The following is a 19,854-nucleotide window of genomic DNA, read 5'->3' on the forward strand; positions in this document are numbered from 1 at the left end:
GTGTTTTCACAATAACATGAGCGCTTGACATGAGCGCGCAGAGAGCAGAGCTAAGCGGACCGAGGAGAGACACACTAAGTTCATCTACATGAGGATGGAGGTGGAGAACCGATCCAACAGATTTAATTTCTCCAAACGGGACAAATTACTGAGTGCCGGTGAGTTTCTGATTCCCGTGTGAGATGAAAATTGAGTTACAGTTCTTAATCTTGTATTATGCATGATGGCATAATTAAGGCAAAGTGCATTGTTTTGCTCTCTTGTTTCTCAAATTATCCTTCCCAGGTTTATTTATTTTTGGAGACTCGCCAGGATTTTAAAACTGATCGATTTTCCAAAGGGCTTCGTTGAATAAACATTAGTAACGTTACGTACTGCACGTTTAATAATAATTATTCCTTACATTTATATGTTTAAATATCAAAACGAGGCACAGGTGTTTTATATTACTATTTCTGAAGGAAGACTTGAATGTTATATGCCTGATAACGCAGCGTTTGTGAGCATAGCTTTGCTTTGTTTACTGCTGTTACTGGGGAAACCTCTATTTCTCGCGTTTTATGCATCTCCTGCTTTGAAATAATTAATTTGCATTTTCATTAAGTCCACCTGATTTACGCAGCAAACATATTTTGTTTGTTATCAAAAAAATATCTACTCTAGAGGGACTTGGCTGTTGTTATTGATTCTATTTGGAAGTCTACCGGAAGTTAAGTTAGGGCCACAAAAGCGAGCAATGCGCAGTAATGTTTGTTTATGTTGTTGCCGTTGAAACCGTCTATAGACGGTTTCATCGGGCGCACGCGCCTGGAACTAAGTTAACTTCCGGTCTGTGTTGTGTACATTGCTCTGGCTGCAGTGCCTTCTACAAACGCAGTTAAAGTCAAGGCGATGAGTAGACTGAGGGCTCAGGTGGTTGTGCTGCGGGATGTGTTTCCCATACATTTATTTATTTTTGGAAACTCACCACAATTTTAAAACTGATCGATTTTCAAAAAGGCTTCGCTGAATAAACATGAGTAACGTTATGTACTGCACGTTTAATAATAATAATCCCTTACATTTATATGTTTAAATATAAAATCGAGGCACAGGTGTTTTTTATATCGCTGTATTTCTGAAGCAAGATTTGCATGTTATATGCCTGATAAAGCAGCGTGTGAGCGTACCAGCTCTGCTTTGTTTACAGCTGTTACTGGGGAAACCTCCATTTCTCGCGCTTTATGTCTGTGCTTTAAAACATCTCCTGCTGGCAAAGAATGGATTTGCATTTTCATTAAGTCCGCCTGATCCATGCAGCAAACATATTTTGTTTGTTATCAAAAAATATCTACTCTAGAGGGACTTGGCTGTTGTTATTGATTCTATTTGGAAGTCTACCGGAAGTTAAGTTAGGTCCGCAAAAGCGCGCATGCGCAGTAATGTTTGTTTATGTTGTTGCTGTTGAAACCGTCTATAGTCAACAGCTTTGACCTTTCACTTCTGAGTGACCTTTCTCCTTTCACTGACCATACGGAGCGGAAAAGAAGATGCCAATGTGTATTGCTTATATATATATATATATATATATATATATATATATTCACTATAAAACGTTTTTTTTCTTAGTTATTTATATAAATTAGACATTAAGTGTCAAGCTAAAAAAAAAACAAAGGGTCAAATTTCCTCCGCTACTAATAATACAATTACTGTAGGTGAAAGGGAGTTGTGACACACAAACACACGTCATAAACACATAAAAGATCAACTTCCTGTCCTCCCTCCTTCATGGGGATCATAAACCCCCCCCCCCCCCCCCCCCCCGGCACATAGCCTTTCAATGACCCCTTGTTTGAACCCTCTTGTTGCCATAGAAACCTTGATGGACATGTTGAACAGGTAGATTCATTCTGCTCCATGAGAGTTTGTGTTTTCCGTGCATTTTGCTGCATTTTAAAGCATTGCATTTTGAAGGGATAGTCCTGGGAAGAATGAAAATGCTTTGAAATCATAAGTATGACTTTCTTTCTCCTTGGGAAAACTTATTTTGAAAAATTATTATTTTTATTTTTAAATAAACAGCTTTGGTTTCCATTGACTTCCATTGTGTGGACAAAAATACAGCGGATGTCAATGGGAATTAAAATGGTTAAGTTACCAAAATTTTTCAAAATATCTTCTTTTGTGTTCAGCAAAGGAAATTAAGTCATACAGGTTTGGAATGACATGAGACAGACTTTTCATTTTTGGCTGGACTTTTTCTTTAAAGGTGTTGGATCTGTGTTTTTTAGTATCTTTTAGCTTTAATTTTTATAGATAACATAGTAAAAAAAATTTTTTAAATGCACGTCAACTTAACATTTCTCATATTTTAACCAAATCTGGTTTTGAATCAATTCTGAAACAACATGCAATAAACTGCTTCCATGCAGAATTTAAATATAATTCTATTTTAAGTAAAGCAAGTAGATTTTTATAGTAGAAGATAAAGAAAATACAAGTACAGTAGCTGATTCTATGCAATAGCATGCAAATAGTTCATAATAAATAGATGCAAAAATAGATATATAGAGTTAATAATACATGTAATCTGTGACATGAGTGCAGAAATCTTACCTTTTTTAATTTTTTTACCCATGTATTGCTGAAATATATGTGTCAAATTAAGTTATTATATTATTTGTATTAAAACAAGACATTTTGTATGTGATTAAAACACTGATTGGCACATGTTTTAATAGGAAATACTTCTAGTTTTTCTACTTCAAAATTTCTTATTAGAATCAGTGTGTTACTTGCTGTTTCTCTAATTATTTGTGATATTTACTAGCAGTTAAATAATTGTTTCCTATCTTTTTTTCAAGTAAATCCTAATCCACATTTTTCAGTGTACATAAATCTTACATTTAGGCCTGAATTTGTGTAGAGTGTAGCTGACATGCTCACACACACACACACACACACACACACACACACACACACACACACACACACTGTGATGAGCAAAGGTTCAGGGGGGTCGGCTGGGATCTCATGTTCTTGGATCTGAATGATGAAGCTATGGAAAATAAATGGATATTCAGGTTACATATCACTACTACATCTGTACAGCTCCCCTCCCGATCCCTCTTTCCTTCCATCAGCCAAGTGGAACAGAAGACATCTGGGCAGCATCATCCCTCTCTTCTGCAGGCGGGGGGTGGGGTGGGTGTGAGTTGTATGTGTGAGTGTGCTTTGTATACCTGTGAGCATGCATGCTATGTGACTGTGAGTGTGTTTGTCCTGTGTGAATGCTGTTTTTTAGCCTTCAGTCTATTCTGTTGCCTCTCATGGACTCCAGTTAATGATGTAAATTAGCAGAGTGATTTTTTTAATTTAATTTTTTTAAAACATTTACTATTACTAAATTATTATCTACATTTTGTATACAATACATTTATTGAGTTTAATGTCAGTGTGTATTTATTATTTATAGAAAATATTTGTTTGCCATCATTATATTAATATCACTAAATTGTCATTTTATAAATATTTTCTGTGACCACAGTATTTGCAAACTTTAAAGGCACAAAATGAAAATGTGAAAATATCATACAAAAAGTAGCATTAATTTAGATTAAAAAAATTATATATATATATATATATATATATATATATATATATATAGATATAGATATAGATATATATCTATATCTATCTATATAGATATAGATATATAGATACAGATCTATATCTATCTATCTATCTATCTATCTATCTATCTATCTATCTATCTATCTATCTATCTATTTATCTATATATATAGATATATATATATATATATATATATAAATATATATAAATATATATATCTATATCTATATCTATCTATATCTATATATATCTATCTATATATCTATATATATCTATATCTATCTATATATATATCTATCTATATATCTATATCTATATCTATATCTATATATATATATATATATATATATATATATATATATATATATATATATATATATATATCTTTTAATTCTTGTTTACAAAACAATATAGATATACTGAAATTTATATTGTAATTTATCGATTATGGTTATCCAGACTTTAGCACAACATGTGAACGCCAATTTGTTTGATATCTTTGCTATTAAATTAAATTAAATGTATGCATTTAGCAGACGCTTTTATCCAAAGTGACTTACAGTGCATTCAGGCTATCAATTTTTACCTATCATGTGTTCCCGGGGAATCGATCCCCCATCTTTGCGCTTGATATAACAACCCTCTACCAGTTGAGCTACAGGAACACTAAGTGTTAAGTGGAATGATATTAAAAATGTTAATGTCAAAACATTGTTAGTGTCCGAAACCTTTTTAGATCCTCTGTATGTGCATATACAGTAGGCTATAACTGAAAAACACAGTTTGATTAACCACTAGTGGCAAGGAGTATACTGAGCAGAACCAACCCTAGATATTTGAACCTGTTTAACATTGTCCAAAAGTGAAATACTTCAGTGGTCAGAGGAGTGGGAAAGAGTGAGTAAATGTGTGTGGCACAGAAGGCAGACGGCGAGTATTCACTACAGTAGATCACACTCAATGGCTTACAGCCGTCTCAGATATTAGATTATCTTCAAGGAGCCTGTGGTTGGTGGAGTGCGTGTGTGTTCTGCTCCACCATATGCCATGGATTGCTGGAGTGTGTGTGTGGAGCACTGCGTGTGGCAGATCAAAAATCCACAGCTGTCAGCGAGCCGAAGAGATCACACTCATACACAAACACACACGTGGCACTTTCTGAAGAGGTCGCGGAGGTCACGTCCTTAGGGACAGAAGTGAGAGGACTGGGCAGATGGGTGTGTGTGTATATGAGAGGAAGATGGATAGAGAAAGTGTTGTTTTAAGAAAGAGAAGAGGCTTTCTTGATGTTCTGTGTGGTTTGATGAACTGCTGTGCAATGTTTAAGTGTGTCCATTATAAGAACATTTTAATGTTTTAGCTCAAAATAGATGATGATAATGGCTGAAATGCCGGCAAATATATTTATTGAAGGAATTTAAGGGGATGGTTCACCCAAAAATGTACTCATCCTTGTGGCATTCAAAACTGTTAAATCTACTTATAATTTAACTCAATTTGCCCTTCAGAAAAAAAGCTTGGAGAAGCAGCTAACTAAAATTAAGGTATTTAAGTATAAATAATTTGGCAGCAATTATTTGCCACAAATCAATGAGGACCTCAATGACAGTTATAGTATTAAACAAATTTACAAAAAAAAAAAAAGCAAAAACTAAAACTATAATTTTTTTTTTGTTAATTATAATAAATCTGAAACAAAGTAAAATATGTAAACATGTAAAAACCTGAAAAAAATATGTAAATTTAAAAAAAAAACTTAGAAAATTAAGCTTAATTATTAAAATGACTAAAACTAAAACTGAAAAAAGAAACCTAAATAAAAAAAACTTTAAAAAGCTAAGACTTTAAACACAATTATTTTAAACTAAAAATGAATACTGAACATATAGAAATAAAATCTAATTCAAAATATTACAATATTATTATGATATATAAATGCTAATAAAGTAACACAACAAATAAACTTAGAAAAAGTACTAATTTATATACGTCAAAACCCACAATGACTAGCAAAGATTTCACTTTTTAAAAAAGATGCAAACATTCCCTGAAAAAATAAGAAATAAATTGTTTAATCTTTTTGATATGTTTTGAGTTTATTTACAGGAACAAAACAATTCACTAAAATTATTTTTTTACAGTTTGAAAATATGCAGGCACAATAGATCATCACAACCATATACCGTATAATGGTTTGCAAAAGTACAATCACGCATTCTTATTTTCTATATTTTAGAAATACAAAAAACTCTGCATGATCTCTAGCTGACACCTACTGGCTATATTGGCTCATTTCTGTGTTTTGTGTCTCAAATATTTTTTTTAAATCATGCAGAATAAGTGAACATTATATTGTGTGGGGATTTTAATATTGTGATTTTATTTTATAAAAATTTTAAGGAGAGGGTTGATAGTTTGAGTCTATTGTGAGATTGTGGAATGAAACTCAAATGTAGAGGAAATAAAAAATAGCATTCAGATTAAAAGGAGACTGCAGTACTTAGCTTCACCAGTAAAGCATGTCACAGAGCTCTTTTTTTCGCTCATTCTCCAAAGCTCTGGTGAAAGTGCATCTTTTAGGGGTCAGAAAAATTCAGGAGCTTCTGATCTTATGTTGCCAACAAATCCTTCTGTGATACATGCATGCATGCTGTTGTAAAGCTGTACAAGTCAGGGTCGAACATTGTTAGAGAAAGTACTTGATTTATGTGAGAAACCAATTAAGCTGTAAAGCGACGGAAGAGCGTTCCAGCGTGCGCGCGCGCACACACACACACACACACACACACACACACACACACACACACACACACTGGTGACATCACCTTCACTCTCTGTGGCAGTGGAGTCAAAGTTAGGTCAGCAATCAGGCACAATATGCAAACAAGCAGGGACTCTAGGTATCTGATTTGCTAAAAGTATTTTGGTGATTTGGATTATAATTTTTTTATTATTTATTTTACAGTACTATAATACTGTATATAATACTGTGGCCTTCTCAGGCCACGCTAGATGAGTTTCTTCATCAGAACAGATTTGGAGAAATTTGCTTACCAGTTGATTCTCTGCAGTGAATGGGTGCCGTCAGAATGAAGAGTTAAAGCAGTTGATAAAAACATCACAATATTCCACAAGTAATCCACACTCCAGCTTCCTCCAGTAAAAAAGTCCATCCTCTCATATCAAAGTCATCAAGCATGTTTGTTTAGAACTGTTTTTGCTTGTAAACAGTCATGCAAATTTCTCTAGAGAAAGAAATATTATGGATAGTGGACTCGTTTTAGATGAAAGCAATGGTTTGAATTTGAAAATGTCTTAATGTTGGATTTGTTTCTTACAAACGTACATCCTTTTACTTCACAAGATGTTAATTGATGTACCAGAGTCATGTGGATTATTGTGATGTTTTCATCAGCTGTTTGGACTCTCATTCTGACGGCACCCATTCACTGCAGAGGATCCACTGGTGAGCAAATGATGTAATGATGAATTTCTCCAAATCTGTTCAGATGAAGAAACAAACTCATCTACATCTTGAATCAACTATTCTAGTCAAGTAACATTTATTTATATAGCGTTTTATACAATACAGAATGTTCCAAGACATTTAGTTTTTATTCAGTATTGTCAATGCAGTTAAATCAATAATATTACTGAATATTAAATGTCTTTTTAAACCCATAGAGAGCCTTTGAATAAAAATCAAAAGTGCAGCATTGCTTATCTTAAACCTTTTACACCTTCTTGTGCTTGTTGAGTGAAGGTTTGAAAGATTTATGACGTTTTCTCAGCTAATTTGACATCTGTGTGTCAGTGTTTTGTCTGCAAAATTTGTTTTTTATGTCTGAAGGTCACAAATGTAGTGTCTGAAATGTCTTACCAGATGATGTTCCAGTGTTCCTACTGCAGTTTGCACTCATTGGTCAGTGAGTCGCTCACATGTTAAACTCAACGACATCAATGAATGTATATCGCAGCCGTAATAATGAGGAAAGAGCGGTCGGTTTTCTGGGAGAGAGTTGATGTGTAGTATATGGTAATTTCAGGGTACAGCCAACGGTCGATGGTTTCTTATGCATCCAAACTCACCGACGGCGTTGAATGTTCCCAGAATGCACCAGGTGTGTCTTTGCATGTCCCAAAATATGCTAAATCTTATCTAGATTTGCTGTTTGATTAAATCCATATCCGGCTGTGTTAGATTGCACTGGGAGATTGTGTAATTATATGCTGATATTTTTTAACATATAATTATTATTGTGGTGGAAATCATCTGTTATCGTATGATGTTCTTTTAAAAATGGGACAATGTACAGAGTCATACATCATAAGCGCTCAGATTTTTATTAGCTTGGAAGAGACTTTGTACACTAACCTACCAAAAAGTACTCTATTATTATTATTATTTTATTATTATTATTATTATTCAAAATACTATATGAATACCTTGGTAAGTGAGTGTAGTAAACCAGTGGATATAACAAAATACTGTGGTATTACTAGCCTTTTTCATGTGTACCGTGATATTCTATCGAATACCCTTTAAATACTATGGTAAACTGACATAAAAACCATTCAGTAGCATGGTAAATATAAAAGTTTTTAGTTTGTTATTGGATTCTGTACAATATACTTAAAAATAAATTATATTATTTGAAACAATTTGGTACATGAATAAAGTAATCAGTACCATGGTATTTATTAAAATACTCTGGTATTACCATGTTTTTTAAATATGTACCATGATATTCTTTGGAGTACCATTTAAATACCACGGTGCATGATAACCCCTCAGTGCTATTGTATGTATAAAAAGTACCATGGTATTAGTATGTTTTTAAATTTATGTACCATGGTATATATCAATATACAATGGTATTACCATGACTTTTTATAAATATCATGAGTATCCTACAAATACAATGGTATTACTATTTACTTTATGTACCATGGTATTTATTGAAATACCAAGCTAATACCTATGTACATGATAATATACCAGTCAATACAATGGTATATATCAACATACTGTGGTATTACAGTATTTAAAAAAAAAAAAAAAAAAAACACGTATATAATAAAATATAGTTTGCATGCCATGATACATGGATATGATAATTCCATTCAGTTCCATGATATATAATAAGGTGCCATAATTATATCATATGACATAATAGTTATTGATACTGTACAGACACTGATTTCTTGTAATAAAATAATTTGATTCTATTAGCATTGCAGTCATTTGCATATGCAGTCATTTACATATGCAAAATGTATTTAGTAGAACTGGGTCAGTGTCACAATGCATCAAGCTGAACCAGACTGAATCAGACAACAGAGCGACTGAACTTACAAAGAGATGGAGATAGCTTCAAATACATCAGAAGAGAAAGCATAAGACAGTCTTACCTTGACTTACCTCATGTTGACACTAATCAGATATACCAGACTAGCTGATTGTCGTCTAAAGAGTGAAATGATAACTCTCTCGCATGAAGAAACTGCTATAGTGAACAAACATGCACATTCACTGCAGGGATGAGTCACTACAGAGCTACCATCCTCACTGTGAGTTCCTTGTATTTGAGATGAACTATATATGACCCAAATGATGTGCCGCTATGAATTTGGCCATGTGCATTGAGTGCTGGCATCTGATTGGTTGAAATTCCTGATGCTGTGAATCTGAGCTCTCTGATTGGCTGAGGCCGGGTTCATTTGCATAAATAGAGATACTGATAAAAAAGACAAACAGAAAGAGAGATGTTGGAGGCGGGAGACTCTTGGGAATAATTGATGAGAGATAAAATGATCAAAGCGAATAGAGAAGATGTGGTAGCTGGATACATTTCGCCATCGGGCAGTTGCGCTTATATCATACGGTTTGATACGCTCTGTCTTCAGCTGGGAGCGAAACACACCTGTCTAATACCTGCAAAACATTTTTGTGTGAGTTTTTGAGGTTTTTGTTGCATGGAAATGTTGCCCCTAATCGTTCTGGACACCCTAGGGGTGCATTTCCCACAATCCTCTTTGCTTATGGCTACTCTCTCGCTCAACATGTGTTAACTAGGTCAACGGGCATGCATAGGATCATATGGAGTAACCAGGCATATCTAAAACCTAATATCTTTGGCTCACAGACCAATGATTTAGATGCTGGATCAGGTCACACCGGGTTCTTCTGCAGGTTTAAATCCTTCATTCCTCTCAATCAGAGTGTGAAAATGAAATTTACAGCAACTTTATTGTGTAGTGTAAATACCCTTATTAAGAAGTACACTTCAACATACTTTGTGAGTACTTATGAAAATAATTTTCTTAAAGAATATTTTTAGGTGCAAACCCAAAAATTAAATTGTCATAATTTATTCACCCTCATGTCGTTCCAAGCCTCTGTTAGTTTCTTTCTTCTGTTAAACATAAAATAAGATATTTTGAAGAATGTTGGTAAACAAACAGTTGATGGTAGCCATTTACTATCAATAGTATGGAATGAAAAATACTATGGAAGTTTATGGGGACCAGAAATGTTTTGGTAACCACCATTCTTCAAAATATCTTCATTTGTGTTCAGCAGAAGGAAGGTTTAATGTTATATTTAATGTTAATGTTATATTAACAGACATAATTGCATGCTATTTACATTTAAAAAATGTAGGCCTATGATAGCATGTATAATGTATAAAATGTACAATAGTCTATACATTTTATATTAAATGTATATTTATTAAATTCATATTTAATGCTGTAAGTTGCATTTTTAACCCACTTAAGGACTTAAGCACATACTTAAATATAATTTCACAATTGAAAAATGTTGTCTTTGAAATAAAGTGTACTGTCGAATATACTGACTTTAATTAGGGGTGCACCGATCAAGATCGGCCGATCATTAATGAGCATCTCATCAGTAAAGCCGGTTCTCTAATCAGCGGTAAATTCCATCAGGTGCGTGATTTCACATAGAGCAGCTGTTAACTGACTAGCTATGCAAATAAATGCTGATAATGAAAGTGGATTTGGGAAACGAGAGGCGATTAACCTCTCCTGACCGGCAATCGGTTGGTCAGATGGCTTTCTGACATGTCAGAAATTTTGGTCGCCTCACTGTGTATGCGCAAAACCATAACGAAACCATGGTGACACGGCATGTAGTGTGGACTGAAGTGATGGAGGGAAAACTTGTGGAGTTATGGCAAAGAAAAATAAAAATAAAAGAGGGAAGAAAAAGCCTGCTTACCTCCAGTTCGTGTTGCAAAATGGATAAACCATATTGGCCACGTCTTCCGAGCCATCAGATACGTTTCAGCACACAGAATTGCAGCATATCACCAAAGCAGTGCGTTTATCCCGGGAAAGCATGTTTATTCTGAAACAGCCACAAGCATCCGGGTTCTGAGGGATCCTACATGTTGATTCCCTTTGTATAGTGAGAGCAGTCAAATCGCAACTCGACGATCGGACCGTACAGTGAGCGCATAATAATCGTGAGCTTGTTCACGTGGTCTGTTGCACCGGAAGGGAGAGCCCCGTCAGATGCAGAATAGGCAAGAAGATTCGAGGCACGGTTTGATGCATCGGATGGAGGGCTCCTGCTGCGACCGAAGGGAGCCAGTGGCTCTATTCCCCCGGGAGGGAGATCCTTGTCCGCCATTTGAGCATGCAACATAACTCAGACGGGGGGTTCACCCTGCGACTAAAGGGAGCCGTGGGTCTGTTGCACCGGTAGGGGAGCCCCGTCCGATGCAGAGTAGGCAAGAAGACGCGACTGATGAAGGGACTCTCACTGCATCCGAAGGGAGCTGCGGCTCTGCTGCACCGGAAGGGAGAGTCCCCCTTGCGACTGGATATGAGGCATGATTTTAAGCGTCGGATGGAGGGCTCTCACAGCGACCAGAGGGGGCCACGTTCCTGCTGACGGGAGAGCCCTGTCCGATCCTGAACAAGCAGAAAAAACGCGACAGATGGAGGGACTCTCGCTGCATCCGAAGGGAGCTGCGGCTCTGCTGCACCGAAGGGGAGAGTCCCCCTTTCGACTGAATAAGAGGCGTGGTTTGATGCATCGGATGGAGGGCTCCCACTGTGACCGAAGGGAGCCAACGGCTCTGCTGCACCTGGAGGGAGATCCCCCGTCCACCGCCGAGCATGCATCATACTCAGAACGACAGACTGAAGAATGATCCTGCAACCGAAGGGAGCCGATGGGTCTGCTGCACCGGGAGGGGAGCCCCGTCCGATGCGGAGTAGACAAGAAAACGCAACTGATGGAGGGACTCTTGCTGCATCCGAAGGGAGCTGCGGCTCTGCTGCACCGGAAGGGAGAGGCCCTTATTTTGGCCGAAGAAACGATAACTGAGAGGCTTCGATTAATCGAGTAAACAACATGATTTAAAATGCTGAATTTTTTTTTTTTTATGTCTGATGAACAACAACCGAGGGCCTCTATCTGATTATGTGAGAGGCCCCTTTTGAGCTGCTTAAGTTTAGGGCTGAAACGATTCCTCGAGTAACTCGATTACAAAAAAATGATGTAGGCAAATTCCTCTGCGTCGAAGCCACTTTTAATTTATTTTAAATCTCACGTCAGGTTCTTTCGCAATGATTTAAAAAAAAATTTTTTTAAATGTGATAACGCATTTTTGTTGGCGGAAGGAGACAGAAGGCGAAATCGCATACTGCAAGGAGTCAGCAGTGTTTTTATTTGAGTGAAGTGAGGGTCCAGCGCAAATTTAGATTGAGCGTTCCGGAGTTGGACATAAAAGCCTGATGAGGTTGAATTGGAGAATGGACATAAAATTATTATTATTATTTTTTTTTTTGAGGCTCCTGCGGGAGCGAGAATTGCTGCGGCAGTAGGGAAGTATGGAAAGGGCTCCTGCCGGAGCAGACACTGCTGTGGCAGTGGTGAAATATAGGTAGAGGCTCCTGCGGGAGCGGACACTGCTGCGGCAGTGAGGAAAAAACAGAAAAGGTTCCTGCGGGAGCGGACAATGCTGCGGCGGTGGGGAGATACAGAGAAGACTCTTGCGGAAGCGGACACTGCTGCGGCAGTGGGGAGATATGGAAAAAAGGCTCCTGCAGGGGCGGGCACTGCTGGGATGGCTGAACTGAGGATTGACCGTTATAGATAGATAGGGTGTTATAGGAGAGTTAGCTATGGTAGATAAGGAGTTTGAGTGAAAGGGGATGGGCTGGCGTTAGAGGGGTTGGCTGAAGAGGGTTCGTTTTTTTGTTTATATATATATATATATATATATATATATATATATATATATATATATATATATATATATATAAAATCGGTCTGACCACTAATAGCCGAGGCAGCCTTATGCTGGAGGACGCTGAAAAGGAAAGGGGGTTAGAAGTAACAGGATGGAATGCCTGGGATGTGCAGGCCCGTGTTGCAAGTAAAAGTAGCTTCGTGCTTGCTTCGGCTGCTGTAGTTGTTGGCTGATTTGACAATTGCTCAAACCTTGTCTGAATTAATACGATCCTGTTGGAAAAGCATCTTTTCCTCTCGTTTTGGCCTTCAGGCCTTTTAAACTGCCTCCAGAGCAGATAAATTTGGGATGCTGTTTTCCCGTTGTAGTATGGACTGTGGAAACAGAGACTTTTGAAACGATGTATAGCATGTTTCGTTTTGTAAACCATTGTACCAATACGAGGTACAACACTGCGGCCAAACACGAGGGTAGTTGCGTTTTTTGAAAAATTCTGAGTAATCATGCCAGTAAATGGTGAAATATGTCCCTAAATAATTGATCCTGCCAGAATAATTGCATGACACTTATGTCTGTATCATCTCAGTGGTTTAAACATGCACAATAAAGCAAATGTAATGTCTTTAGACATTTCAGTGTGGATGAAAAATGCTTTTGCTTCGTGGTTAAAAAGTGGCATCGTCATCCGACAGAGTTAAGTCATAACGTCGTTTAACAAACTTTAGCGTCTTCATAATCACATTCTATATATAAAGTCTATTTCAAGGGAAGTCGTGGCCTAATGGTTAGAGAGTCGGACTCCCAATCGAAAGGTTGTGAGTTCGAGTCCCGGGCTGGCAGGAATTGTGGGTGGGGGGAGTGCATGTACAGTGCTCTCTCCACCCTCAATACCACGACTTAGGTGCCCTTGAGCAAGGCATCGAACCCCCAACTGCTCCCCGGGCGCCGCAGCAAAAATGGCTGCCCACTGCTCCGGGTGTGTGCTCACAGTGTGTGTGTGTGTGTTCACTGCTCTGTGTGTGTGCATTTCGGATGGGTTAAATGCAGAGCACAAATTCTGAGTATGGGTCACCATACTTGGCTGAATGTCACTTCACTTTCACACTATTTAAATTGTTCAGATGAGCAAAGCACGAGGTTTTCTGGCATAATTAGCATTTTAATTGTTTGGTCAGAGGGTTCATATATTGGTCTATATATTCACGTTCATAAATCAGGGATTAAACGTGGAATTATGTTTTGTATGTTAAATATGTAAACAAGCATATGTGCACAGTACCTATAACTGCGCTTTGCATTTTGCAAGATTGATATGCAAAATGGCTAACTGACCCGGTTTACTCTCATCAATTTTGTTAAGATAAGATATGTACCAGTTCACGGCGTTTACGAACGACATGTATCCATTTAATCAACTCGACATGTATACCGGTTTAGTCCTTTCGTTCACGAATGAGAGCTCTCGATCTCTTTGAGACTCATGAAACTCGCTCAGTGTGGATGACAACTCTGGAAAACTCTTCATAAATGAGAGTAAACCAAGAATGATTCGTTCGCCTAAAAGATTAGTTCAAAAAACGATTCTTTCACGAACGACACATCACTACAACCAGTGTTGCCAGACTTACGATAATTATCGTATTTGTACGATAATGTTTACCTCTGTACGATGTACGATCAATAATGAAAAATATCCAGTAATGTACGATAATTTCAGAATTTTATGAATATTTAAATGATGGTAGTTGCAGTCATAGGGTTTCTTTACTCATACACGAAATCGGCTCATTACAGACACTCTAAATGTGTTCGTGTGCACCTGAGGGTGTGTTAAGAATGTAGGAGAGTGCTTTAAAGCCAACGAGCACTAGTTGCGGTCCATGACAGCAAGAACCCCTTCAACATCTGGCAACACGCAGTCTTCCAGTGACAGTGGCTCAGATGTTAACTGCATCACGCTGCAACAGCTAAACTCCTTCTTCACTGGACGCGACAAAGAAAGTGTTAAAAATCATTTTAATATGTTTTAATATGCACCGCAACGCAGACAGTCACTGAAAATAATGGGATAGTATTTTGTCTCACTGCTTCCGTCCAACAATACGCCTCTATTGTGGTAATTTGCAGGTCGTGTCAAAATGTTGTTGGTTTAGAATAGATAAATAACTCTTTTGACTCGTGTATGATAATTTTCTTCCAAATACGATAATTTTGAACTTCTGGTACGATACTTGGACATTGCCAATCTGGCAACACTGACTACAACGCACAGTCTTCGCCGCTAGTGGAGGCAGCATCGAACTGCGCCACGGCCGAAGAACTGGGGCACGGCCCGGGCTGGTTGAAAGCCTGCTGCTGGTGCGATCCAGCATTATAAGAGAGCCCGGTCCTGGCGGGACAATAGTGTTGTCGAGTGAGGCGAGCTCGGGGATTTGCATGATCTTTTGGCCACAACATGTGGCTTGGCGAGAAGTGCTGCTGACGCGATGACGCTTGTTGGTGTTCAGCGGCCGTGTTTGGCGGGGTAGGAGTGCAAAAAGCGGCAGATCTGAAAAATCCCCGGTATAGATATCTTCATCGGAAGGAAGATTGGGCCTGTGATAAGATGACAGACAGCGCGAACCGAATGCTGACAAAACGTCCATGCCGAAAAACTGTTGTGGGACAGGAGGTAGGAAGACTGGATATATATACGCTTGTGTGCTAGTTAAGATGATTAGCTAAACGAGATGCACCTGTGCCAAATTGGATGATTATCTGATCGTGCTCCTCCCGAACTTTGTTAATAAAACCACATATAGTCCAGTTTAACTGGGATTTTACTGGGACTCATCGGGAAGTTTATCACTAGTATCACTATAATTTTAGCATGTGCAATGGTTTGCTTGTTATTTAGTCAGCCTTCTAGTTTCAGCCAGTTGTTTGAAACCAATACAAACAAATGTCAATTTTTAACCCTCCACATCATTATCCTCAGATCTGCCAGTCTTCATACTTACAACCTCATGGCTGAGGTTAAAATCATGATATTCTGGTCAATTTCTTCTTCTAAAGCCATAACTTCATATTTTCACTGGTTTGGTAATATGTGAGTGATATATAAAGATAGTGAGAAGACACAGAAGGCTTGTGATTTCCATTGCTTTTAAATGTAGGAGGCAGTAATACACACTGACAGATCTAGAACAGCATGAACGGGGGATAGAGAGATGCAGGGAAATCAAGGGATATATTGCTCCTGCTGTTTCCTCTGGTGCTGTGAAGTGAACTAGATGGGCCGGCATCATCATTACACGCTGACTGTGAAATGCCTGTTCCTTCTGATCAGCAGAATCAAAGGCCTGTTCAGAGAGGAGGAGTAGCTTACTCAATACGCAGTATGCACTGTGCACGCTTTGTTTAAACTACATGTGAATGCATTATGCAAAGGTTGCATTTATTTGATAAAAACTGTAATATTGTTAAATATTTGTACAATTTATAATAACTGTTTTTATTTGAACACATTTATAACTTTTTTTTACATTTTATATAATGTAATATAATTTGTAATATATTACAATTATGATTAATATATATTTTATTCCTGTGATGCAAAGCTGAATTTTCAGCATCATTACTCCAGTGTTCAGTGTCACGTGATCCTATATACTGATTTAAGTGTGCAAACTTTGAACAGTTATATGTAGTGCTGCAACGACGCGTCGACGTCATCGATTACGTCAACTACAAAAATACGTCGACGTGCGTGAAATGCGTCGACGCGTCACACTGTTTACATCTCGCGTAATGGCATACTGGGAATGGAGAAAGTTGCATTCTATCACAAAAACAGAGACCACTGTTATCAAAAGTATGGGAATACTTTAAACAGAGGCGAAATAAAATGGCCCTTTGTTCCCTTTGCAAAACCGATATGGTGTACCACGGCAGCACAAATGCGATGCACGAGCACCTCAGAGGAAAACATCCTGGCGCTCTCCGGTGTTACGGTTTAACTGGTTACCGTGTGATCTGGGGACCAACTTCCTGATTCAGGTCTCTGCTGCAGATGTGATGGAACGACCGCAGCAGATTCGGCGATTCTAAAAGCACAAACTGATGTGATATTATTAAGTGTCTTATAAACGCAGACTTGCTCATTGCATGATTCTGATATTCTTGAAAAGATTACAAGTTATTGGTATGATCACCCTTAGCGGCTGAAATAAGGATAAAATAAAAAATAAAGTAAGTCTGTGTTGGCGCGGGTTTCGAACACGCGTTTGGGACGTTCACATATCGCGCCTAAAAACGCGCACCTGGGGCGTCTGCCATTGCTAAGCAACCATGACACGCTCTTTCCATGAAGACGCGGAAATTACAGCAAAGGATAAATGGATTTGCAGCACTAAAAATCACTTGCAGTAGCTCTGCTACTAAATTTATTTCAAAATGGCAATCCATATACAGCTATGATCAGCTGTTCCCTCATCTTAGCTGAGCTTTCAACGTTGTTACGGGAAAGGATGAAGCTGATTAGTTTTTGTCACATGACCCGCGGTGCGCTTCCGGCATTCTGAAAAGTTGAGATGTTTTTAACTCGATGCGGTGCCTGTTTTGCCTGTTTTCGCATGCGCGTCGCGACCACGTCGCTTCCATTATGAGTGCGCATTCCCGCGGGCCTACATTGGAAATAACAAACTTGTGAATATGTGAACGGCCCCTTAACTGCCCCTTAACTGACTGACGCCGCGAGACAACAGTCACAAACCACCGAGCTACCCCGAATCAGCTCCAGATCTCTGGAAACCATGCTAAACCCAGTGCTTTAAGTGGTCCGGTACGCACCGGTACTCAGTAACGCCACTTCTAAATATAGCTCTTGAGCCACCCCTCCGTTCGCCCAGAACTTGCTTTTAGCGTACCGGTACGCTCATTTGGACATCTGTTTTAATAGAGGTTTTAGAGGCTCTCATAGCGCCCTTCACAATGTAAGCTTCCTAATTCATTCCACCGAGAGCAGAGACTACATTACCCATACACCCTTGAGTTTTACAAGTTAAAACGCATGCGTCGATTTTGCCGCTGTCAGTATCAACTCTACGTGGCCGGAGGGTATGTGTGAAACGCGCACTCTCTGCTCAGTAAAAATTAAAATACAGTGAACAACACTTGATATGACTTCAGACTCTGAGTACTGAAAGAACACAGTCAGAATCAGATGAGTCGCTGGCTAACATCCCACCAAGCCTGAATGATATCATTGCAGGTCAGACGCAAGCTAATGAAGTAATGCAGTAGCTCTTTCAGGTGGGGTGACGAGACAAGTCGGGACAATCACGAAATCTAAACTGTTGTCCCGAATCCCGAATCTGGCCCTAATTGTCTCGAAAATTACACTAAAGCAAAATCTTGAGTATTTATTGTCTGATAAACATTAAAAACTGTCTGCGGAGGTTGAGTCGTCCTGCAACCAGCCCCCGCCGGCTGCTCATTGGCTGCAGCTTTTTTTTTTTTCTAAGTTCTAAAAAAATACCGTAGGCGGCTAGGCACGAATTTAGATATTCATTTATCTAATTAATCTATATGCACAAAGACAATACGACCTTTTTGTTTTAAATCATCTTGATGAAGAGAGCGCAAGTTGCTGCAGCTGCGAGGAGGACAGTGATGCACGCGTACAGGAGTGATTGACAGTTCGCGGCACTGTGTACAACAAAATAAGTTTAAGCTCATTAGCGTTAGCGTTACAGAAAGGTCTGATTTACAACAGTCATAGTTGTTGTTTTTTGTTAGTTTTTTTTTTTTTTACAATGACATTTGAGTTCATGATTTTAATGTTGTTGTTTCTTGTGGCAGACTAAAGAGTAATGGTTGATTTGAGTTGGTTGACGGTTGATCTTTGAATAAAAATGTTTAGTTAAGGTTTGAAATTCATTATCTTTTATTATAGGCTACGAAGTCTAATATCATAAGCCCCCCATCCCGTCACCCAAGACCGCAGACCCCCCCCCCCAGCAATATATATGCCTATATATATATTCGAACTTGCCTACCCCTGGGCTAAACCATAGCAGAACCCTGACTACATTTTATGGTTTGTGATGCTAAAGAACATTTCATGACGTCTCAGACAACTGTAAATTTGTGGCTACTGTGGTTTAATTATAAACGCTATCATAAACTCATATTTACCACAGTAAAATAATTTTCTTTGCCTCTTTATTTTTGTATACTGTAAAAACTTCAACCACATTGGTTGAAAATTAATAAAGATTGAAATATTATATTAGAAGTTGTACTTATATTTTTTTGTAAAGTTATCCAAAGGATTCATTAGCTAATCAAAAAAGAACATTAGATTAATTATTTATTGTAATAAAAATAATCGTTAGAGTAGTCGACCAATCGAAATAATAATCGATAGATTAGTCGACAGAAAAAATAATCGTTAGTTGCAGCTCTAGTTATATGGCTAAATTAATTTCATGACATGCATTAGAATTGTTTTGTTAATTACCCTGCTGTCTGTCAGAATCTGAAGTTATTTAGCCTGTGGGTGATTTTTAATTAATTATTTTTTTTTCCTTTATTTGTACATTGGGTTCATTAGATTGAGTGAGAGGAAGTGTGTGTGTGTGTGTGTGTGTGTGTGTGTGTGTTTTCATGTGTCATCCTGTTTTTAAAAATGTGTGTTCCATAGTTCCCGTTTGCCATAAAGTTTGACCTGTGATTGACTTGATCCACACAATACTGTGCCCTTACAACACACAGCCTTCTTGAGGGTTGTAAAATGGTTTAGAGTTCAGGATTAGGTTGAGTGCTTTCGGTACTGTTTATGACAGTCAGACTTTTAGAAGACCTTCCCATGACCCCACTCCGCTCCCCCTACAGTTCACCAGCACTTCTGAGCAACCAACATATCTGTCAAGATTAGCCGGTTCATTCCTGTGAATCAGTTCATTTGGGTGCTTAAAACTATCATGGATACATTTAGAGAATCATTACAAAGTCCCTGTGTGGGATT

At 38.1% G+C, this 19,854-nt stretch overlaps 1 protein-coding gene across 1 annotated transcript in view; it reads left to right on the forward strand.

Annotated features, from left to right (window-relative positions):
• The window catches only part of LOC132116654 (nuclear receptor subfamily 6 group A member 1-B-like), a 31,240-nt gene continuing 11,386 nt past the window's right edge, over positions 1-19,854 (forward strand). Inside the window, exon 1 of the mRNA XM_059525514.1 lies at positions 1-158. Within this exon, the coding sequence (XP_059381497.1) occupies positions 89-158 (70 nt within the window). The 5' untranslated portion in view covers positions 1-88. The remainder of the gene's footprint in view (positions 159-19,854) is intronic.

This window comes from Carassius carassius, chromosome 36 (genome assembly GCF_963082965.1).
Source record: "Carassius carassius chromosome 36, fCarCar2.1, whole genome shotgun sequence".
Classification (NCBI taxonomy): domain Eukaryota; kingdom Metazoa; phylum Chordata; class Actinopteri; order Cypriniformes; family Cyprinidae; genus Carassius; species Carassius carassius.